The sequence below is a fragment of the Prosopis cineraria genome, unplaced genomic scaffold (genome assembly GCF_029017545.1).
Source record: "Prosopis cineraria cultivar Desert tree isolate PC_DT_omini unplaced genomic scaffold, ASM2901754v1 PC1, whole genome shotgun sequence".
NCBI classification, from domain to species: Eukaryota; Viridiplantae; Streptophyta; class Magnoliopsida; order Fabales; family Fabaceae; genus Prosopis; species Prosopis cineraria.
Window position 1 is genome coordinate 52,797,715 of NW_026555332.1, and position 24,839 is coordinate 52,822,553.

Below are 24,839 nucleotides of genomic sequence, written 5' to 3' on the forward strand. Positions count from 1 at the left end.
CGTAGTCCAGTCTTGTCCAATGATAACTTGAAGATTAATAGAAGCGGACTTGGTCCATAAGACTGGGAGACTGGTCCTGTCAGTCCAGTACTCACTTAGCTTTTTTTTTTTTTTTTATTCTATGAGAGAAAATAATCCATTCCAACATAATAAACTCAATTAAAATAGTAAAAACACTTATAATAATAATAAATTCATAATAATTTCTAACAATAAGAAAAAAATATTTCTGTTATAGTCTAAATTATTTAAATTTATAACTTTAACAAAAACAGTACTCAACAAAATTCAACAACACTATATTACAATAACAATTTAGAAACAAACTTAATAAATCTTTATACAATCATCTCCTTAACATCAATTACACTTTAAACATTTTTCAAAAATAAATTAATTATAATTATAATAAAAAAATTAATAGGACTGGATTGGATCAAGTGGTCCGGATGACTGGTCTCTTGTCTAGTCCAACCCAAAAAATAGCCTGGTCTTTTTAGTCTTTTTGGTCCTGAAGGACCAGTGACTATACAACCGAACAAGACTGAGATCATCTCAAGTTGGATTGGACCAGACAGGATTTGAAGACTTTTGCACAGTCCTAATTAGCATGGACTAAAACTTAAAAAATTGTAATCCTTAATTGGACGAGATACTTTGAGGTCAAAAAAAAAAAAAAAATTGGACGAGATACCCCACTGCTCAATGCTTACCGTCAAAATGCGTCATTTTGCGAGAATTTGAAGTTTTGAGGGGCAAAGGGGAGTGCTTCTAATTCATGAACAATAATGCAAGCGTACCTTCTGGTGGGACCCATCCCCATCGCTGGCTGTGGTGGCGGGTTGCACTCCACCGTCGATTCCAATCTGTTCATCGCTGCTCCACCCAGCTGGAGTAACCGTCGGCACCGCGGTCTCTGGCACGGTTACAGGTGGGGCTCACTTATTGTAGCATCGTCCTCGGCTGCGGCAGTCAACGGCGAACAGAACCACTACGTCGTGTTGGGCCTTGATCAGACTGCCACCGCTGCCGATATCAAAAGGGCTTATCGCCTGCTCGCTCGCAAGGTTTGCTGTTTCCTTCGTACTTAAGTATTAGGGATTTGGGTTCTTTAACTTCATATTCCAATTATGTTTTGATTTTTGTTAGTCTGGGGATTTCGGCTTGTGATGGACTGCAATCGGAAGTATGGACTTTAGAGACTCTGGACTCTGGACTCGGAATTTGAGAAAACAAATTCCTGGCTTCCAGCTATTGCTTAGAGTTATGGGGTTTTAGATAACCTTCACACTCCTACTTTACAGTCAGTTCTAGAAAACTTGTTAATTTTTTTTTTTAAGCTCATTTGGTATGCTTGTATAGATGCATCAATATTCAGTACAATGGAAAACATTTGAACCATGTAACAGAGTTGTATGATCGCTGAATTGGTTGTCTTTTGAGCTAGACTGACCCAAAAATTTGGCATCTGGCCTTGAAAATTTTCTACGCAGTTGGAATTCCAAGATTTGGCGGAAGCTGTATGCTTAAGGGATGGATTAGTCACTGACCTGGAAGTTGAGTGGATATAGTAACTGCAATGATCTGGGTGTCCTAATTTTATTATATTATGCAACCTTTCCGCTAAGGATTTGCAATTAACCATGAACTAGAATGTACCGACTTATTTCTCATTCTAATAAAACTCTGCTGATCTTCGTTTCAATTAAGCTTTATGACAACCCAGAATAGGGGAAGGGTATTCTTTAATAATTTAGTTAAACTATGTATTGATATGCCTTATGATTGATTTTTTGGGAGGACGGGAGGATTGATGGATCTGGTGCAGAAAGGTGAGAGCTGATTAATTCTTGACGCAGCTTGTTGTCTTAGCATTGGATTTTCCCAGTTTGGACTCTGACATTGTCATCATAATGATTTAACAATTCCTGCCTTGAAAAATTCTATTATTTAAGAAGGTTTTTCTGCTTTGTGGAGATCATAGCAGAGAAATGAATGCAAACATTGTATTTTTTAGAGATCATAGCAGAGAAATGAATGCAAACATTGTATTTTTTAGGGGATGACGGTTCACCAGTTATTCTTCTTCCCTTGTTCATTCTCGTAGTAGGCACTTCCTTAAACCTGGCAACGAGGGCACAGCTTCTTAACACATTCAGAATTGCAGAGCGTTTCTTTTTGTGGAGCAACAGAATTCTCGAGTTTAAGCAATATTTGATAGCTTGATCATGAATTTCATGCACGAATATGCTTTTAAACATGTGCTAAGAGATACTTCCTCCATTTTTATTTATAGGAGAAACTATCACTTTCAACTTATTTTTTTATATAAACAAAATAACATTTTTCAATAAGCATTTATTGCAAACTTCTTAAATTACTCCTTATAATTTTATCATTCATGATCATAAGAAACAATTAATGACGGCTTGATTGACACAATTAATAAAGAGTATTGTAGTCTAACTCTTTTATTTTTAAATATAATTAATATAGTTAATTGATTTTTTTAACTGTGTGATACAATTTTTTTCTTTTATAAATAGAAATGGAGGGAGTATTATGTTCAGGATAGCTGTTTTATCTGCTCTCACCATATTAGACTCTGAAAGAGTTCAATGTGTCTTTTGATTTGGATCTCAATTCTAGTATTTGCTTTTCTTTGTAGTCATTAAATTATACTTCACCGATGCATTCATACGGAAATAGCATTCTCAATCCTCAGGAGGGCGCCTTTGTGCTGCCACCTTAAGCCTAAGTAGCCCCATGGGCTCTGCTTTCATATCATATAATTTTTACTTGGATGCTTGAACTGCTTGATTGCAGCATGACATATCCTAACTGAAATTCTTGCAAAAAATGTTATGTAGAATTATTTCTCTCGCCTTGCCCATAAATTCTCGTTCTTAATGACAATGATCAACACATTTTCCTTGTCTGTTATTGTGCTGTGATTGCAGTATCATCCTGATGTTAGCAAGGATTCACAAGCTGCAGAATTATTCAAGAGCATTCGTCGAGCATATGAAGTGAGCATTACCCATTTACCTTTACTTGCAATGTAGAAAAATGATTGTGTATAATGTACGAGGAAAATAGTTCAGGGCAAGAGGACCTCTAGGAACCCTCAGATGCCTGACTGTTTCCTTTTATTACTTCTGGTTCTTCAGCTTCATGATAGAGCACATGGCGTCTTGCAATCCATGTAGCCGACCCCACCTAGTGGGATAAAGGCTTGTTGTTGTTGTTGTTGTTGTTGTTGGTTCTTCAGCTTCATGGTTTATGCCTGGGGAAAAATTGAAGCTGACTAGATGGTTTTTGAAGATTGCAGATTGTTTGAAAACGAACATCATACGTAACGTTAAATCATTCTTCATTTTAAATTCAAGCTGAAACCACTAGACAAATTCTTACTTCCGGAATAAAAAAATCTTGTAACTTGGAACGGCTTAGAAAACACTTGAGGTTCCTTGATTCTCTAAGGAATTTAGGCTTTTCTTTCACTCTGCCTCTTGGCATATGTGCTTTTTAAAATCCAGATATAATTTCTACCTTCATCCTTAAAACAGGTTCTCTCCAATGAGGCAACGAGAATTCAGTATGATCAGTCTCTAAAATTTCGCCAGCAACCTTACAGGAGAAGATGGAGTTACGGCACGGAATTTGATGATGAGATAAGAATGTATAGGTGGGCCAAACTGAGGCAGAAAATGCATGACGAATATACTGGGAGCACTACAACGTCAATGAGGGCTCCTCCTGCAACAGCAGTGAAACAGAGGAGGAAGAGGAGGAAGAGGAGGAAAAATTAGAAGAGAGAGGTTCCTTCATGGAAGTTCTTAGATCAGCATTCGTGTCACTGTTATTGTTCCGAACATTTGGATCCCGATTGTCCCTCACATTTAGCAGCCTGCTGGCATTGTTCGACAGGAAGCTGGATACTGGCTATAAAATCGGATATGTAATGGCATGGATTCTGGGTGGTAGGGGTGGCATATTGCTAACACTATGCTTGTCATTTGCAAGTTGGGCTTGTGGAAAAACCAGTAGTAGCGTAGTTTCGCTAGTGGTGGTAGCCATGTGGGTTGGGTCCTATCTTGCTAGGTATGCACCTCTTCCCCAAGGTGCTCTGCTAACTCTTATCTACATGTCCATTAAGCTACAATCTGACCTATAAATATAAACACCATGCTCCCACTGCTACGCATGGTTACATATTTTTTCCTGAAATAAGTGGTTGTACGTATATTTCCGTATGAATGTAGTACGTATCCGTTGAAGCTGCTTGCTTGTATACTAAATAACGAATCTTCTGGGAAATTGAATGCATTTCATGGCTTTAAAAAAAAAAAAATTGGGCAGATCAGTTGTCAGGCCTCGGAAAACTAACATCGAAATTTTCAGAAAAAATGTTTAGACAAGCAGAGTTTTACACCAAAGTTTCTCCTCGTCCATTTCCATATCAAATTGTAGTACTACAGCCATTCATCTCCAAAACAGATGAAGAAAATAAGGAAGATAAGATTGTGCGTATTTGGGCAAGACCATTATTGGGGACACTAGTCCTAAGAGTTTCTCTGTTCCGTGTCCCTGTTCACAGCCCTCAGATTTCTCCAGAGATACCTCCCACTAGCCATGTCGACGAATACCCAGAATCCGTTCTGAATCGCCTGAAACCCAAAAGGCATTGTGGTGAGGGGAAAAAGGAGAGGAAAGAACAACCAAGAACCGATCGTGAAATAAAGAGCGCACCTGTTTCAAATTGAAATCATTCTTGGTGGGAGACTTGTCTTCACGAGTAGATTCATCGGAAGCGACGCGAGTGTCCGGCGAGGAACGCACCGTCCTCCACGCAAAATAACCCGCTAGCACCGCGGAGAAGAAGACCAAGATGAACCTCAGAGGGCACATAACTTCCTCCAAGGCCCCAAGAAACGGAAGAAGCGGAGATTCTGGAGAATGATAATAGAAAGAGAAGCGCGAACGCGGTGTGGGCTTGATGAGAATAAAATGAAGGAATTGAGGAAAAGGAAGCAAAGGCGCGTGCGTTTAGAGTGGAAAATTCTCAACCACTATGCGACTTTTTGTTGTTTACGATGTCAAAGAAGTTGGCTTCGCCAACAGCTTCCTTCTCTTTTAGCCAAAGTGCCATTCAGACATGGCCCTATCTGCCTCTACGGTATTGTTATAATTATTATTTGCTTATTTTGGTCATTCAGCGGCCATTACTCAACGTCGTGCCTGTGCATTCATAGTTGGATATCCTCCTCCCATCTCACAAGTATTAAAAATTATTTGAATCTGCTCATTCATTACATGGTGCGGTCCAGCTGTGCCCACTACTATGGGATTATCATCTAGATCCCACGTTCCCCACTTGTGCAATTGACAAAAAGCCTCCAACATTGACTACAGTTATACTCTTCTCGTTTTTATATATATATATATATATATAAAATGTATCACACTATTTAAAAAAATTAATTAAATATAATAATTATGTTTGAAAATAAAAATTTTGAACTAAAATACTTTATATTAATTAAAATAAATATACATTAATTATTTTTTGTTAATGTAAATTATTATGAGCGATTTAAAAAATGTGTAATAAATATTTATTAAAATATGTGATTTTACTTATATAAAAAAATAAAAAATAATAGTTTTTTTATAAATAAAAACGAAGTAGTAGGTTCCTTATTTTTTTTGGTACAAAATTTACATTCCTTGTTGTATTGGATAAGAGAAAGAAAAGGTTTGGATAAGAACAATGACAGGGCAAAATGTTGGGCTGGTTTGGCTTCTGGGATCCACTAACTTTTAGTTTTTTAATGGGCTCGTATTTTATGTTTCCAGGTTTTAATTTAACCAAGTCCCTGATAGCTATTTTGGGCCATTTTATGCACTGCTTATAAAATTGGTCTATTCAAAACTTGTCATCAGTTTTTGAATTCTTATTAAAAAAAATATTCACATTCAATGCATAATTGTGATACAAACAACATGGCCTCCAATGAAAAAAATACAAGTGAGAAATAAAAAAGTTATCATTAATAATCAATTAATCAATCTATATTTACTACCTACATACCAATACAAGATTTGAGCAACTTGTCAAGACTAATATTCATACAAAATATCATAATGCAAGAGAGACATATCTGATTACTCGCCCCAATCAAGGAAAAGGGAATCTATCCGATGTCTATAGTGGAAAGGGAGTTGAGGTACAGAGTAGATTCTGATATGGAATTCCATCTAAAGATTCCCTCGTCCATGCATTGAAATTATTTACTTACTCTCATCAATCCTATCATCCTAATTCTTACAGTTTTTTTTTTTTTTGGGACCAGAATTCTTGAAATTATTTTTAGAAGGGGCGTTGATATTTAATATCAGATGGATATTGAACTTGAGGAGGACTTGATAAGAAAAAAAGAAAAAGAAAAAGAGCAGTGCTTTCTCCTGGAGCAGTGAATAAGTTACACTTTATTCCGTTTCATTTGATCAACTTGTCTTGGTGTCAGAAACACTGTGACTATGCATAAAATATATTTCCCTACTGTTCCTATTCAAACGAGATATTTGCCTCAACCCTCTATCTCTCTCTTTCTTGCCCACCTTCCACAGCTAAAATGGGACAGGGGCACAAAGCAAGGAACTTCCAAGAGTCAGACAGCCATGCAAATGCTGTCAGGATACCAAAATAAAAAATAAAAAAATGAAGATTTAAAAGTTGAAACAATGATTTGCTACACTTGAATTGAATGAGTTTCACATTACATTTAGTGCTGTTGATGATCGTGATCGTAAGCAACTTGTATTGTTTCGGAATAAGGGAACATGCATTAACTCTAATGGTTAGAAATAGTGGAGTCATCTTTCTCACCATCTGCTGCAGCAGTGCTCAACCAAATTGGGAGTATTATGCGTAGAATAACTGCATCCAGGTACGTGCATTTTAAGTAGAAGATTCTGCGGATGAAAGAAGGATAAGACATGTCTCAGTGGATCCTAACGTCGTTTAATTTCTCTCTTATCTTGTCCCTTTTTCCTCTTGATTACTTTTTTGATTACTTCATCACAAAATGGCTCATAAGAAAGATTCAGCATCATCACGCACTTCTTTTAAAAAGAAGTCCAATACAAGAAATTCACTTTCGTGGTCAAAAAAGGAAAATGGTTGCAAGACTTTATCGAGTTGGCAGGTTGTGAGGGCGAGTTTTAGTGTCGTGAATTATGCAAGCTTTTGTCTATTTTTCCTTAGCTTGACTGTAAAAGGAAAATTTGGAGAGCGACTGGTGAAAGAGAATTTGCAATGATGTTTCTTGTGAAGATGAATAATAGTATATAGTGATGATGATGATGTTAAAATTGGAATGGTACCAGCTTCGATCTGGTCATACGTCGGTGTGATAGCAATACAGGGACCGAATACTATTTCATCACCTCCAAATACTTTGGATGTACTTGTTTATTGGCTAACTCAAACAAATTCTGTGAGAGTCAGCAGAAGTGTTCGTTGGGGACAAGACAAGGATAGGTGGAGTTGCATGTTGGAGTACACAATTTTCACGCCCATTCTTGAACCATGTGAGGCCTTGACATATTTCAATATTGCCTTCTTACGTTACATTGAATTTAGAAACCAGATTTCGGTCCTTCCAATTTCCAATAGGTATATAACATCCTGAAAATTGGATTCATTATTGAACCGGTCAAGTGCTGGTTTAAGAAAAATTATAGTTAAATCGTAATTAAACTCATTATAAATAAAATATTTTACGTTTTTGCAAGCATGGTTGAGGTGAGCAAAAAGATTTCAAGTCCAATAAACAAAATCCATGTTAGTTGAAAGGAACTGGAACTGTTTAAATATAAGGTCTTGAATTTAAATTCATACAAATGCCAAAAAAAAAAAATTAAAATAACTAATCATAATTAGACCCGACAATATTCAGATAATCCAATGAAATAACAAAAAAAAAAAAAAGAAATTCCAAGCCTAAGCATTGCTTCTCATAAAAATTTGCAGCAAGCTAGAAACAAGGAAGAATGAAATTGGATCATTAATTCAAGTAAAGTCTAAACATATTTTAAAATACAAAAAAGGTCTTTTAAGTCTTTAACTAATATTTCCATATATTACAATCCATTTTCAATTTTAAAATTGAAAAAATGAGTTGTAAATTTAACAAAAAAAATTGCAAATTCGAAAGATAAAGCTGTCATGACTATGAATGTTCAAATAATGATATATTCCTTTTCAAACATTATCAGTAAGATTTGTATTCCTTGTTAAAATGGAGAATGAAAGTTATAAATTTAAAACGATAAAAATTGCAAATTTGTCTTTCAAATTTGATGTTTTACAATTATATCTTTTAAATTTGTAACTTTGTCTTGTTCAATTTTTAACTCTTTTTCCCGAATTTAATATGGAGCATGAGTTTTAACGATTAAATTTAAAAATAATTTCGTAATTATTTAGACACTTGTAAAAATTTATAACTTTATTTCTATATGAACATTGTATTTTGTTTGGATTTCCAAATACAAATTAAAAATAAATAAATAAATAATAGTTTTTATAATAAGATATAACATAATATAAAATACTATTGTTGTAAATTGAAAATGCTTTCCTTTTTATGATTTTCAAGTCCGGCCTCACAATTATGATTCTATCCAATTAAATGTCTTGATTTGAATATGTAGAAAACATGAAATTATAAAGGCAAAAATGGAATGAAAATAATCAAGAATTTGATTTGATAGTATATTATAATTTGTTGGGTCGTTACTCATTAATGAGGGGAAAAAAAAACCCTCTAGTTAAGTCCATAAAAAAGGTAGAAGAATTCTTCTCCTTAGAACGGGGGAAACAAATTTTGAAAGGGAGAGAAAGAAGAGACAGGTAAAAATCCTCATGGTACGTTGCTCTATAAGCTTTTTCTTTTGTCATTCACTTTTATATTTTTCTCATAATACATGGGTTATTATGTTTTTTATTGGGTCTTGAATTTTACTGAGTGTTATCATAATTGTTGTTGTGGGTATCGTGCCTCCAACTTCATTTCGCTCTAATCCAATGATATATATTTGTATTCCCAGTTGAATCAACACACTTTCCTTGACGAGAGATAATCATGTTTGAACTTAATGAGTCGCAGAGATTTGTGAGCAAAGTATTCTTTTCTTTGTTTTTCCTTCACGCGTGGAATAAATGTGGCTTTTGGTGAATATAGTTTCTCTCGGTCCTGTGTTTTCCTAAATTATTATCTTTACTTTGTGATGAAAGAAGAAAAATGGAATCCGAAATTGGATTTGGTTGCTGCACGCGCGAGCACGCTTTTATATGCACTCATTACAATTAAAGTGATGCTCTTGAATTTGCTTGTGAGTCACCATTGGTTTAATTTGTTTCCTTTATTTATTTATTTCATTTTCTTTTAAATAATATCCTAAAAAACGTTGAGTTTCTTTTGAGACTCATCTTCAGTCATCTTAAGAACAAATAAATACATTATATATCAAAATAAAAATGTTAATCCCCTTAGCTTTTGAATTTTTCATGGGGCATGCTAAGGCACTTCAATTATCAAACATCAAGAAAATTCTCAACGCATTATTTAAAAAAATAATAAAATTATTGGCATATATTTATGCCATGATTGATTTAAATCACCATAAATTTTAGAATATCAAGTGGGATACAGTTAACAATGCTAAGTTATTGTAGATATTAATTTTTGTGTCAAGACTAAATCATCCTCATCTTTTTAATAAATTTTTTTTAGGATTGCTATGAGTAGTGTTGAATTACCGTATGCATTTAGAGTATTAACCAGTGGACCGGTTCTCATAAATTAATTTATGAATTTATATTTTTATCTAAATACTTTCTTGGAATGAGTTGTTATAATAATAATGATAAGAAAATTTAGTCCAAAATAATATTCTTTTAAAAAACTTAACTAAAATACTCTTATCCTAAGTCAAGTTTAACTTAGTAAATAAATATTTTTTCTTTTTTTGTTTTATTTTATACTATTTTAAGTAATTAAATTATTTTATTTTATCAACGGTAATTAAGATATCACAAAAGGATAATTTAAATTTCTACAATTAACTTAAGATAATCATTTTTATGAATGAGTGTTGTAGTGTATTTAATATCTTTTGCATGCACAAAATTTTTTAAACCCTCGCAAATCATCATTAAATTTATTTTCTCTTATGTGGTTCTTCAATGTCTTTTTAAAAACTTTGATAGCAATTTTTTTTATTATTTATAGGCATCCTCCGATTGGAGGCAATCATATTTGAAACATGATGTGTCATTAAGTGTATGTACCTCTCCTAGCAAATATTCAAAAATTGATTTGTCATGTTATGAGGAATTAGGCCCTTTCACTAAACCTAACCCCCTATTGGTGCGACTTCCATTTCCTTCTTTGACTGCATCACTCGATGTCTTTAGGAATGAGGTATTACCACCTCTCACCTGAAGTAATCTGAACCCACTGTGTAGGATCATTATTATCAATGACAACCTCACGAGTAATTTAAAAATATCTTTGACATATTTACTTAATACAATTGCATATCTCAGATTGTGAACTCAAGACTTTAAGATAAGCTAATTTAACCAACTTTTATTTTTTTACATTTATTAATTTCCCTTTTTGAGAAAATCACAATTCATGCACGACACTCCCAATTTTAAAGTTTTGTCGTCTTGATTGTGCAGTTTGCTTCTTAATTTTAATAGGAAACACAAGTCTTAATGATTAAATTTGAAAAGTATTATGTCATTATTTGAACATTTTTAAGAATTTACAACTTTATCTCCTAAAAATATAATTTTATCTTGTTTAAGAATAAAACGATGCCTTTGAAATTTTAAGTGTCATCCCCTTGAAAACAAACCAATCCTTATATGACTTTTAGACTTAAAAGAACCGGGTAGTTTATTATGAGAAGTTGCGTAGGGTGGGAGAGAATTCCCTTCTCTGCCTTCCCATCATTTTCCCCTCCTCTACTCTTTTTAACTATTAAATTGATGTTAAGACAGTTCAGATTTGATCTCTTAGAAAATTATTATTAAAATATTAAATTATAAAAAATATAAATAATAAAATTTAAGCTGCTATAATTTAACATAAACAATTAAAAAAATACAAAAAATAAAATATTTTATAAGATCTCAAATCTAATGTGAATTTAATTAATGATTAGAAATTAAGAAAATGGTTGGGAGAGAACGGAAGGGCAGAAGAGGCCACCCTTCCATAATTACCTTATATGGGCCCCTCTATTTTTCATTCTGAAGACTAAGAGGCAGAGCACGTGAAACGTCACATTTTGAGAAGTGGTTGAAAAAGAAAAACTAAACACGGTAAAGAAATTTTGGTAGAGGCTTGTTCAGCAGACACCAAATATTTTGAACGCTAAGATGTCGTGACCCCGCAAAGAGAAATTAATCGTTGAGCCTCCACACCGTACTACGCGGTGCCAGTGCCATCTTTTCTGGATGACGCTACTTCAATCAAAAGGCCGTAACCATTAATTATGTCAGTGGGGGGAAATTCAAAGCAATCATTTATTACTGAGAGTCCATTATTAACCCTTTCTGTAAATAATGTAAAAAAAAAAAAAAGATGGCCGGGCTATGTGGAGATCGCGTTGGATTCACGTACCTGCTATGCTGACCCATTTGTATGTATAATCGATAGTCATGTTGCAGCGAAACCCATCACCCACGTTCGCTTACAAGCTGTTCTGTCATTGTGAGCGATGCTAAAGTGTTTTACAAAGTGTCTGAGAGAGAGGGAATGCGAAGGGTTATAGGAGCTTGAGTTGATATATGCTGTCTTGTGGATAATACGTCCTTACATGAGCATCATATTCCTTCTGTGAATTGTAATTCTGACTAAAGCAGGCGCGGCAGCAACTGATTTGATTGAGTTGGTTTGGGCGGATTTGGTGTTTGCGAGGAGTTTGCTTTTGAATTGGATTCCACCGGGAATTTAATTCCGATTCTCGCAAGAGTCTGGGTTTTCCTCCCTCCCTCCCTCTACATATAAATATAAATCCCCAAATTTTATCAGGCGTCGGACCTGAGGAGTCTCCATCGATCGAACCCATCCTCACACTAACAACTTATCTCCAGGTATGTTTCATAACTCCCTAGCATCTCTCATCGATCTAAATTATTTTTACCTCCCTTTGAAAGGTTTGGTTTTCTCAGCAACAAGCACCTAGTGTTTTATGAAGATTTTCGCTGAGCATAATGGTTTGTTGCATTTTCACGGAATCGTTTCTCTTCCTGAACAGTAACATGGAAGATGATCAAAACTATCTGTTTCAATTCCGGTATATCTTATGGCTTGACTTTAGTAACAAGGAAGTCGGTGCTTGTTTCTAGAGTGGGGAAAAAGATATTTTTTTAGTCCCCTCTAAAACCGGGGAGAGAGTTCTCTCCTCTTCCCCTTCTCACTCATTCTAACCATTTAGATCAATAATTAGATGGTTAAGATTTGAATTCTTACAAAATTATTATTAAAATGTTAAAATATAAATTATAAAATTTAAATCATTAAAATTTAGTAACACTTAAAAAATAATATAATATAATATAATATATTCTATAAAAATTAAATTTAAATTTTTTAAATATTAATTTAATGATTAAAAAATAAAAAATGGAGGGGCAGAGAAGAGGAGAGAATCCTCCCTTCCTTTTTGATCAAATATAATCAATTTTCTTGGGTCCATTCCACATATAATTTATATAGGAAACTGACGTGTGCTTGAACTGGATTGGATATGTGCAACGAATGCACAAACTTGGAAGTGGGACCATAAATCTTGAATCTGAACCCTGCAGTCTAGGATAATGTCATCTTTTGAATACAAAATTGTTCACCCAACCAAAGGACTTTCGTATTGTAAACGTTTAGTTTTATTTATCTGTATAATTAATTGATCTTTTTTCATAAAAAACAAAACAAAGCACCGTAGGAAGCCGCCTTCGTAACGGCATCTGATTTTCATTTCTTTTCTATCCTATTTGTTGAATTTTTGAAACAATGGTTTTTTGGCATAGAACAGTGTAGCTGCCAAAAATGGCATTCCAAAGTTTAATATTAAAGCATGCCTAATCAATAATAAAGACTTTCAACTTTGTAACTATTTCATATCATATGCATGTATCCTCTCATCTACGCAACTATTAAAGCGTGCCTGCTTTATAACCCAGGCACGACCTTTCTCATTATTTTTCTGCTAAGATTTTACATGCTGTTAATTTTAGGACGATTGTGTTTGTAAATTGTAATTGTACTGTAGGCTCATTGAATTTTATTGGGTTGAAATGGTAAAGCAAAGCTGGCAGGGACACCTAGCATCCCGTTACTTTACGCACCACCCAAGAGTTCCTTAGGAAAATTTTCAAGTTATTCGATTCAGAGCTTGTCCCTTAAAATACAATAGCAGAACAAATTGCCAACCAGGGAATTTTTGGATATAAATAAATCAGAAAAGAAAAGAAATTTTGTTATCAAGGTGGAAGCATATATTAGAGAGCGGGATTTGCAGGATCAATACTACTGGTAGAACATCGTGAAAGGCAAGTACATGATGAATAGTTTGTGGTTTGTATTTTTTATGTATCTGTAATAAAATATTATGTAGCGGGATTCATGCTTCCGCAATAGTGGAAATGAGGTATGCATATGTTTAGAAGAATAAAATATGCTCCTTAATATCCGTGCCTTGAAAATGACAATTTTGAGGCTCTGGAAAGCAATGAATTTATTTTCCTTACTTTCAGCCACTATAAACAAAATAAAACTCTTCTTAAAATCCTTCTTATCACCGCTCACTCATTTTGTCCCTTTGTTAAACTATCTTGTGTTGCATCTGAACTGTATAACACCTCCTGAGATGGTTTTGGAGCCTCTGGGAATGCAAATTCATAATATAGATTCAATAGAGCCCTTAGTTGTTGACCTTTTGGTGTGTCAACAGGTGATTTTCTTGTGATTATTTATTGGTAATTGTATCAGCACTTAGCCCAGTAGTATAGCATAACGTGATAACAGAAAGGGCGCTGGCCAAATAATCCATCATAAATACATTAAGACGGTAATCATGAATCCCAGATCAGCTTTGAAAGAACAGAAACTTTAATCTGTACTTTCATACCATGCGGCATGGTCGTTTATCAAGACCAACTTTTTTCTGCTAGAATGTTACTAGAGATATAAAGAAGTTTAAATTTCTGAGACAAAACAGGTAAACTTTGTTGAACAAATTAATAGTCTTTTCTCCTGTAGAATGTTAAAGCTGGGTCTTCAGTGTTTTACTTAGAGGCAACTGACTGATTTATTTATGCATTTGATAGCGTGCCACATAGAACCATGTCTTGGTAATGAAACTATAAGTTGTAACCTCCTTTATTCAGCCTTTGGAAGATAGGAAAGATATGTTTTCCTCCTGACTTGCTGACAATGAATTTCCTGCTTCAAGGCCACACGGGATCGTACGTTGCTGGTACTCATCCATTTTGGTTTCCCATATGACCGTTTAGCCGCCTCTTAATACGATATTATCGTTGACATTGAGTTGACGTGGCTCTGTTGCGCGTGTCGCTGGGTTGTCTAATAAAAAAAGTGGGCAGATAGATATGTTAACTCGTCCCCCCGCATTGCACATATAAATGCATAAGACGCATGTAATCGTAACAATAAAGATACTGGAAGCTGTGTCTTCGTCATCCTTCACATATACCTGATCAGGAGACTGATTCTTGTTTTAGATTTTTTTGGCTGCCGTGGGGAACAATGAATGCACTAGTAGCCACAAACAGGAACTTCAAATTGGCCTCTCGGCTCTTGGCTTTGGATTCCAAGCTTGAGAAAAGCTTACTCATTCCATTCAGAGAAATCAAGGCAAGTAAAATTCTTCTGTGTTTCCCTTGAAATTGTACGAGCAAGTTATTCTGACTTCGCCCTTTCTCTCTCGCGTAATTCATTTTGTCAAATGAAAGTGCAGGTTGAGTGTACCATACCTAAAGACGATGGCACCTTAGCATCATATGTTGGATTCAGAATTCAACACGATAATGCCAGAGGGCCGATGAAAGGAGGAATCAGATACCATCCTGAGGTTATATATATTCTGATCTCTGACTCTCAAAATCTCAGTTACTTTGCCAGAACTATGATGGATTCAGATGCTGTATACAAAGGAATCACAAGAATGACAAGATCAACACATGATGGACCAAATTACCATTATTTTTCTACCCTCTTATTGAAGTCATCGTGCGAACCTTTGATATGATTTTTGTATCATTTGGGGCGCTTTAAACCCCTGTTCTTACCTGCATGATTTCTTGGATTACTTAGGTTGACCCAGATGAAGTGAATGCTTTAGCGCAACTAATGACTTGGAAGACAGCTGTCGCAAATATACCGTACGGTGGTGCCAAGGGGGGAATAGGGTGCAACCCTTCAGAATTAAGTGTGTCGGAATTAGAACGGCTTACTAGAGTTTTCACTCAGAAAATTCACGATCTGATTGGAATTCACACAGATGTGCCCGCACCTGATATGGGAACGGGACCACAGGTCGGTCTGTATAAAGATTTTGCCCAGTGCATTTCCTTCTTCTTGTTGTAGATCTACTAATGCTCAGGTTCACAGGATCTTAATTCTTATGTATAACATATATTGAATTTGCTTTTAGAACTGAGCATTGTCTTTCTGGTTGGTTATGCAGACTATGGCATGGATACTGGATGAGTACTCGAAGTTTCATGGCTATTCTCCTGCAATTGTGACTGGAAAACCTACAGTAAGTAAATTATTGTTAATTGTCAGTCTCATGCAATCATGCTTAATAAAAAACATTCTTTTCTTCCAAATTTCCCAAAAAGGATCTTGGTGGATCTCTGGGCAGAGATGCAGCCACAGGAAGGGGAGTCCTCTTTGCCACAGAGGCTCTGCTTTATGAGCATGGGAAGAGCATTTCTGGACAACGGTTTGTCATACAGGTACTTCTGCCGTTTTTTTGAGCTCAAATTGGTATCTGTATCATTACTCGTGAATGTTGCAAGCATTTTATGGCGACAGCAGTTTCAACTTCGACGACACTGCTGATTGTAATGATGAATGAAGAAAAAGAATTATTATGTATTTGGAGTAGTGATAAATTTGAGAAAAACAATTCAGGGTTTTGGGAATGTGGGATCGTGGGCGGCACGATTGATAAGCGAGAAAGGTGGGAAGATAGTTGCTGTGAGTGACATTACAGGTGCCATAAAGAATAGCCATGGAATTGACATCCCAAGCCTTCTCAAGCATTCCAGAGAGCATCGAGGCATTAAGGGATTCCATGGTGGTGATCCAATAGATGCCAACTCAGTATTGGTTGAGGACTGCGATGTTCTCATCCCCGCAGCTCTTGGGGGTGTCATTAACAGGTACTTATCCTTGAATAAGTCTTCTGTTCTTCCCCCAGGCAAACAAAATGCTCATGAAACTTGAAATAGCAGAGTATTTTTGTTTTTCCTTCTTAGTTTAGTGCCTTTATGATAAAAGTGAGGTACGAAGGACTCTAAGATCACGTTTGGTTATTAGAATAGAATGAAATAGAATTGATTGAAAAAATTAACACAAAAATGAACCAAATCATCATTCCTATTCATGGTAAACATGATTAAATTCATTAATATATACTATGAATGTAAGAACAATCACACCCTCCAAAAATTTCATAAATCATAATTCTCAACCTAGGAACTAAATTACCCCATTTATTTATAAATGTAGTTTGATCATCTTATTTTTATGTTTATCTTTTTCAATCCATTCCATTTCATTTTTTTTTAGTAACCAAACATGACTTAAACTTTTATCTTCCAACTTCCACTCTGGTTGAAGGGAAAATGCAAATGAAATCAAAGCCAAATTTATTATCGAAGCAGCCAATCACCCAACTGACCCAGAGGCGGATGAGGTCGGTGTATATTCTCCCTTTCAATATTAAAAATGAACGAGGAAGGAGAAATAGTGTCATTAACTATAAAGCTAACCTGCAGATTTTGAAAAAGAAAGGAGTTGTAATCCTTCCAGACATATATGCCAATTCAGGAGGAGTCACAGTCAGTTACTTTGAGTGGGTGCAGGTAAATCATAAGACCTAACATGTAAGTTTATAGTAGAATCTACATTATCAATACGTTGCTTGTTGGTTTTGTGATGCGCAGAATATCCAAGGGTTCATGTGGAATGAAGAGAAAGTGAACAATGAGCTGAAGACTTACATGACGAGTGGCTTCGAGAGTGTGAAAGAGATGTGCAAAACCCACAATTGCGATCTTCGCATGGGAGCGTTCACCCTCGCAGTTAATCGTGTAGCTCGGGCCACAGTCCTTAGAGGGTGGGAAGCTTGACATCTTCAGTCCATGATTGCTGCTGCTGCATTGAATAAAGCTAAAGAATACCTGATTCCGGACATTCTAGTCTCTTGTTTGGTAATGCTACTGTGAGAGATATACATCCACCATTTTTTGTTGTTATAACCTTCCCCTCAGCTTTATTTGGTCCATTTATGCCTGAGTTATCAAAACAAAAGGCATGTCCACCCAACATAATTTACTCACCTGTCATGGTCATTTCCTTCATCTGAAATAAAATTGTTTTAGATCCTGGGCATGCAAGACATGCTTCATCTTCCCTGGTTATCCCATAAGCATGATTGAGATGGAAGTAAACTATAACGACATTGAGAATTTTGACCCAATTAATTGATGTCCTTATGGACTTCTGGAATAATATCCAGATAGCAACAGGTGGTTTTAGAAGCTATGAAGAATGAATTGGTTTCGCAGAAAATTAATTCGCAGTTTTTTTTAATAATTTCCCTCATTTTTAAATTAGTAATTTATTTTATTTTAATCAATTCATTATAGTTTAATTCATTATATATATTAGTCCCTGAAAATTAAAATTATTAATGAGTATCTAACTTTCTCAAAACAAAAACTTTTGAAGTTGATAGAAAAATTTAATTTATTAATACTTTAGAAAAAAATTGGCCTAATACAACGTTTTCATTTTCATTAATTTTTTATGAAAAATCTGTATGTATAAAAATTCTTATAACTGTATAAATTCTAAGTGATAAAAATTATGTAATTAATTATAAAATTATATAATTTTCTAATAAAAATATAGATATATTTATTTTTACTTTTTTAGAGGAAAATTTTAAAAATTGTAACTTTTAAGAGCAGGTTTGAATCCCCTCTCATAAACTGTATGCAGTGGGTAGCAAGTAGGTTCATCTCTGCCATCAGATTGATCATATGGTGAAAAGAGAGTTTGGTGTAAAATTTATTTGAAATCTATAAAAATAAGGAAAAATGACAATCTGAATTATGTAAAATAATAAAATTAGTACATGATAATTCAATCCCTTAAAAAGCCATAATTTCATTGAAGTACCTAAGAATTTTTTTGTTGTTAATAAATTAATATAAACAATTAAACTACCCTTGATTTAAATTGACAAATTACCCTTAACATGCGAACTTGTGATTAATTGTTGAATTTTTATAATTTAAAAAAAAGTTATAATTTTTTAAACAAAACTTAAGATTGGTACTTGTTATTTCTAAGACAAGCAATATCAAGAACTTGATATGTAAACTTATGATTTACTGTTACATTCTTGCAATTTTAAAAAGAAAAATTGTGATTCTTTAAGAAAAAATTGTGATTGCCATTTGTTATTTCAAACATTTTAACAATATCAATAATTTGAAATGTGAGGTTGTAATTTGCTATTACATTCTTATAATTTTAAGAAGAAAAATTATGATTCTTTAAATAAAACTTATGATAGAATGAAGGATAATTTGATCACTTATATTAATTCATTGATAACAGAAAAAGTTCCTAAAAATATTAATAAAATTATGAAATTTTAAGATACTAAACTATCATTAATATAATTCAAAAGGATTTTATTATTATTTTTCTTAAAAACAATTTTTATTTTTATTTTTATTTTATATTTATCAAAATATTTAATAAATCTATCCATTATCAATATAAACTATTCAGACCTTAGATATTCAAATTTAATATTAATTGAGAATAAAAATTTTATAATTTAAATAAATTACTTATCTAGAATTATTTTAGATGGTTTGGATTTAATATTAAAATTTTTAATAATTTTTATAAAGTTAATTCTGTAAATTTACTTTGAATAATTCAGATTTAAAATTTTTCACTTATAATTTAAAATAAAATTGTAAAGAGCAGATTATCTTTATCTTTAATATTGTATTTACTAAAATAAAAATTATTTTAAAAAATTAATATTAAATTTGGATTAATTAGAATAATTCTGGATAATCAAATTATAAAAAAATTAATAATAAATTCAAATAATTTTAGGTTTGAATAGTCCAGATTGATAACAGGTAGATTTAAATAGTTTGATCATAAAATAAACATAAAAAATATTAATTTTGTACTTTTACATATTTCAAAAAAAAAAAATTTACATCGAACCATCTTTCTACTAGACATGACTCCACTTCCCACACACGGTATGCAATCTACAGGAAGGGATCCAAAATAAACAACAAAAATTTAATTTAAAATTAAAGAAAACTATAAGAACCTATAGATTAATTTTTACTTTCTTAAATATGCAATATGTTAAATTACATATTTTAGTTTTTTTAAAAAAAATTTATTGAAAACAACTGCAACTTCTGAATCCAAGGACAACTAGTGGTAGCATCAATATAACCTTGGCAAAAGAATAGTACAACATTCAAATCTTTCAGAGAGAACAAATCTCAATTACCTTGCAACCAACGAATCAAATCTACACACAAGAGGAAGCTGTGAAGCAACCCAATCTTTGAGAAACATTTCAGCCTCCGATCTTCTCTTCAACACATTTCAGTACCATAACACAACACAGACGTCTCCTATGATCTCCCCCTTCTCCCGAAACCACCACCCCTAGGAGGACCACCTCTTCCACCCCTTCCTCGAAAGCCCCCACCCCCACGAGAACCTCTGCCTCCACCTCTAGAAGCTTGTGGTTGCCCCCTGCAACAGCAACCAACCAATCATGTTTAATTTGATTGAATTCCAATTGCCACAAAACATTAGCCAGCTATGTCAGCATAGCATGTGCAAGTATAAAATTTTGGCAACCGATGCTGTTGATAGTGAGATAAAGCCACACCAGTCGTAGCCAGTTGCGTAGTACAGAAGTGCATCAATGAAAACAAGGGCGAGCACTGTAAAAATTAAGTAAAAATAGTAGTACAATGCCATCTAGGTATATAACAGTATATCTAGATGAAAAAGCAAAGATTAAATACAGCCTCCATTTCAGCAAAATATTGTCTCCAACAATCTAAAGGGCAAAAAGGACCAAGCCCGCCATCCTTGCTACTAAGGCAAGAAGCAAAGGATCCACTTGATGAATGACTATCCAATAATCAATAGATAATCCCTTCCACCCGGTTAAGCTATTGCATTGCATCCCCATGTCAACGATTCCTGAACCAACTAAAGCAAGGAATATGAGGATTAAGGGTTAAGAGGTTCAGAGTGAAGCAAGAAATATGAGGATCAGAGTGCTAGCATCCCTCGCTCAAGGCTGTATAGAGGTAAAACAGTAGCTGCCTAAGGCTACACTTATCAAGGACTTCACTTGGAAGGTCTTGTTAAGTTAGAAGCGAAAGCCCCACAAGCAACAAAAAAAAAAAAAACCATCTTCAACCTTCTCCTACTTCCATTCATATCCCTAAAAAAACATTACAGTAGGAAGCATTAAAAACTATGAATACAGAAATAATCCCCTCCCAAGGTGCAAAATAATGAGATGAAAGCGTTTAAATACATGAAAAATGACTTGAAAAATGAGAAAGAAAGCCGTTTTGATATACTTTTCAAATGGATAGATGATCATGCATGACATTCCAGCAAGTCCATAAAGGGGGGAAAAACCCAGGGTTGTACAGGGTAGAGCAACCAACAAAGGAACTGAAAAATCAAGCTCACCCGCTTAGTCCCAACAGAGCATACCATTGATCAAATCGTACTATAAGATATGAATCTAGTTTTCCTTCTCCTAGTTAGAGAAAAATACTACATAAGTATATATCACGGGACTGGTAAAACCAAAGTAATGCATCCATCGTATTTTATAAGCCTCCACCTCCCAAGTGAGGGTAAAAATAGAAAATAGCCTAGGAGATTGGAAGTAACAAATTCAAATAATTATGAACTGCTGGAAATCACATTAATTATGCAATGAATAAGCAGGTTATTTCTGCAATGACATTGTAAGAGAAACATAATTGGGTTGTGGAAGAAATCTAGCAAGAGGCAACAATTTCCTTGGATCAATATAAAACTTGTCGCCAGATGAATACGAAGTTGCCACATTCCCTTCCATCATCTTAATGAAAAGCATTGCAACAGTGCGATTGAATACGGAAATTACATCTCACTTCTAAAAAAGGACAGAAAAATAGAAGGAATCAGCAACTCAACAAAAAATCAGAACTCGCAGCGTCATTTATGGGGCCAAATATTTCATCAACTTCCCCAATCTGAGTCATGTTCTGCAGATATATAGGAGAGTTAAACGTGGTAATCTTTTCATTTTTAAGCTTTGTAACTGCGTCTCCCTCACGCATGTAGAAATGTTGAGACCTCTGCATATGTCAAAGAACCCCTTTAAAATACGGTGCTCATTGGCTCCGCAAGAAGCTGGGAAAAAGGAAAAATCAGTACAAGTGTGATTTTTGGGGTGGGTAATATCCGTAAAACACAAGTCGGACACTGCCCGTGGTGTTTAATTGCTTCTACCACTACAAGCAAGGGAATTCACTATCTTCCCTTGCAATTTCCTGAAACCAAAATCGAAAACAGGCCAAAACACTTTTTCTTCAACGGCGAGCACAGAATTTGACAACGTGTCCTCGTTCTTAGATAGTCCAGGCAACAAACCTATAACTTCGGTGGGCGGGCCTTCATCACGAAAGCCGCCTCCACCACGACCTACGCCGCCACGGCCACTCTTCTGCTGCCACCATCTCGGCCCCGTCTAAATCCGCCGCCGCGACCACCCCTCGGAGGTCTCATCTTTCACCAATAAGAAGATCTACAGTAATGGCCCGTGTCGGGCTTAAAAAAATAATATTTTTTAAAAAATTAGACTTTCAAACTTTAATTTGATAGGTTTTGAAAAAATGAGTTTGAACTCATGCAACTCATTTGGATCAGTTGTTTCTTTTCTTTTTAGAAAATAAAATATTTTTAATTTTTAAATTAAATTTAAACTTTAAAATATAAGTTTATAATTTAAATTTAAAATTTTTATTATTTATTTTTAATTTTTAAATATTATAATTTATATTTTTTAAAAATATATGAAATATTATAATTAAAAAATTTAATTTTTAAAAATTTTAAAAAATAAAAAAAATAATAAGAGCTTGCAAGCTTGATTCTGAACTTTTTATATAAAGGTTGAGCTTTAAAAAATAAAATATTTTAAAAAAATTGAATTTAAGAGTTTGAGACTCTAAGTTCATAAAAATTAGGCTTATATGAGTCAGACTTGTCGGTTTCCCACCTTTATTAGTAGAATTTTAGGCTTTAATCTTGAGGCAAGAGTTATAGGGATGGAAATAGGTCAGGCCAGGCTAGGCTTTGGTTAAATAAGCCTGAACCTATGTAGAAATCAAAGGCCTGAGCCTAACCTTTAACCTATATAAGGCTTTTTATATGACTTAAGCCTAAGTCTATCAAAAGTTTGCACGGCCTGAAAGGTTATTTAAAAACCTATTTAAAAGTAGGCATTTTAAATAAGCCTACTTTTAAAGCTTAAAAGGCCTTAAATAGGCTTAACCTATAATAACATAATTTGATTAAAATTCAAAAACAATCTAATCTAATTAAAATTCAACAAACAAGAAAAAACAAACAAGGAACAAAAAAACATCAAGTAACATCAACAATAATGTCTTAATATGTTGTAACAGGATGAAATTCAAAAAGAAAAGCTAATAGTTTTTTAGCAATATAAGCCTAGCAACAATTAGAAGCCTTGAACACCCAAATGCAAAGTGCAACACCAATTAAGTCTTCAATAGTATCACTTCCTACTCGGGTGGATCCTACGTAATGAAAAAATTAATTAATAATAGAGATATATTCGAATACTTGTCCAAAACAACCACTAAAAAAACTAACATATTCAAGGGTCTTACCTTTTATTTTCTCTTCAACTTATATTTATTACGAAGCCAGTCTCCACCACATATGAGAATTTCAATGGACTCTTCATTCAATTTAGCACGATATTCATCAATTATCCTACCTCCAGCATTAAATGTAGATTCTGATACCACAGTTGAGATAGGAACAGCTAATATATCAAATGCCATCTTTGATAAAACTTTAAATTTAGAACTATTGCTCTCCCACCAATCCAAGGCACAAAAAGAAGTAGTAGAATCAATAGAAGGAATATAAGGATCATTCTCAAGATAAATTTCTAACTCTAATCTGGTAGGAGGAATTGAATGTCTTTGACGCACTATTAATAACATTCGTTACATTCCTGTATTGTCTCTTCTTTGTTCAGTAACTTGTGAAGTGACAATGCCATCAACATTCACACCTCCAACATCTAAGGATGGATCTTCTTTACACAACTCCATATATTCATTATACAAATCATGCAATGCCTTTTTTTACCTTCTCAACATTTTGCTTAGCCTCATTTTCTGATTTATATATCAATGGGAAGCTTATCTCAATAGCATCTACTTTAATCCTTGGATCCAAAACACTTGCGATAGCCATCAACAAATTGCATTCTCCCCAATATTTGTCAAATTTGTCTTTCATAGGTTGTGGCATTTCTCTAATGAACAAATTTGAGTCCTCTAACGCATCATCAATTATTTGTTTCACTCTGAACTTCAGCAAGATGTAAGTTAGAGGTAGGGTATTCATTACTTGAGATGATATTTGTGGCTTCATTGAACACTTCTAAAAGTCGACAAACTTTCTCAATCTTCACCCAGTCCTCATTTTCAGGAGCATGAATATAGTGTGGCTCTTTTTGATGATAATCTGCAAAGGCATGCTTAAATTTCATGGCAGTTATCAACATTAAGAATGTAGAATTTCATCTTGTAGGGCAATCAAGAATGAGTTTCCTTTCTTTCAAGCCCTTTAACTCAACAATTTCACAAAATGATTTCAACCTTGCATCAGAGGCATTAATAAACTTAACACTTTCACGGACTTTGTAAATAATGTCCTTAATCTTATTAAGGCCATCTTGTACCAATAATTTAATATATGAGCACAGCATCTAACATGAAATAATTGTCTATCAAGCACCAACTTGTTATTCAATGACAAATTTTCTTTCAAATTTTGAATGCATGAGTCATTATAAGAAGCATTGTCAATAGAAATAGAGAATACCTTGTTTTCAATACCCCATGCTCTCATGCATTTGAATATTGCATTAGCTACATCCACACCTCTCCTTGGAGCTGGTACTTCAACAAAGTTCAGTACTCTCTTTTGAAGATTCCAATTTGCATCAACATAATGTCCTGTGATAACTATGTATTCAGCTACTTGGTGACTCGACTTCCACATATCTATTGTAATGCTAACTTTGCTTACACTCTCCAAATTGTTCTTCAAGGTTTTTTTTCTCAACCTCATATAATAACAAACAATCATTTCTTGTTG

General features: G+C 34.0%; 2 protein-coding genes and 2 pseudogenes across 3 annotated transcripts; 2 read left to right on the forward strand and 2 right to left on the reverse strand.

Moving 5' to 3' along the window:
• Positions 1-713: 713 nt before the first annotated feature.
• On the forward strand, positions 714-4,233 carry LOC129292852 (uncharacterized; annotated as a pseudogene).
• A 194-nt stretch (positions 4,234-4,427) lies between these two features.
• Positions 4,428-5,147, reverse strand: LOC129292862 (uncharacterized). The gene is made up of 2 exons (XM_054930530.1): positions 4,753-5,147; positions 4,428-4,670 (listed from the first exon to the last, which is right to left on the reverse strand). Exons 1-2 carry the CDS (start codon positions 4,909-4,911, stop codon positions 4,566-4,568), a joined length of 264 nt encoding a protein of 87 aa, XP_054786505.1. The 5' UTR covers positions 4,912-5,147; the 3' UTR covers positions 4,428-4,565.
• A 6,699-nt stretch (positions 5,148-11,846) lies between these two features.
• On the forward strand, positions 11,847-17,722 carry LOC129309760 (glutamate dehydrogenase 1). 2 transcript variants are annotated; one of them, XM_054951468.1, is made up of 10 exons: positions 11,847-12,178; positions 14,828-14,960; positions 15,064-15,177; positions 15,420-15,641; positions 15,793-15,867; positions 15,950-16,066; positions 16,245-16,495; positions 16,956-17,031; positions 17,114-17,200; positions 17,282-17,722. In XM_054951468.1, exons 2-10 carry the CDS (start codon positions 14,853-14,855, stop codon positions 17,465-17,467), a joined length of 1,236 nt encoding a protein of 411 aa, XP_054807443.1. In that variant the 5' UTR covers positions 11,847-12,178; positions 14,828-14,852; the 3' UTR covers positions 17,468-17,722. The 2 variants fall into 2 exon arrangements, with proteins under 2 accessions (XP_054807443.1, XP_054807451.1); XM_054951476.1 differs by lacking the exon at positions 11,847-12,178 and adding an exon at positions 13,479-13,636.
• A 2,080-nt stretch (positions 17,723-19,802) lies between these two features.
• On the reverse strand, positions 19,803-22,202 carry LOC129309772 (H/ACA ribonucleoprotein complex subunit 1-like protein 2; annotated as a pseudogene).
• Between the last annotated feature and the right edge of the window lie 2,637 nt (positions 22,203-24,839).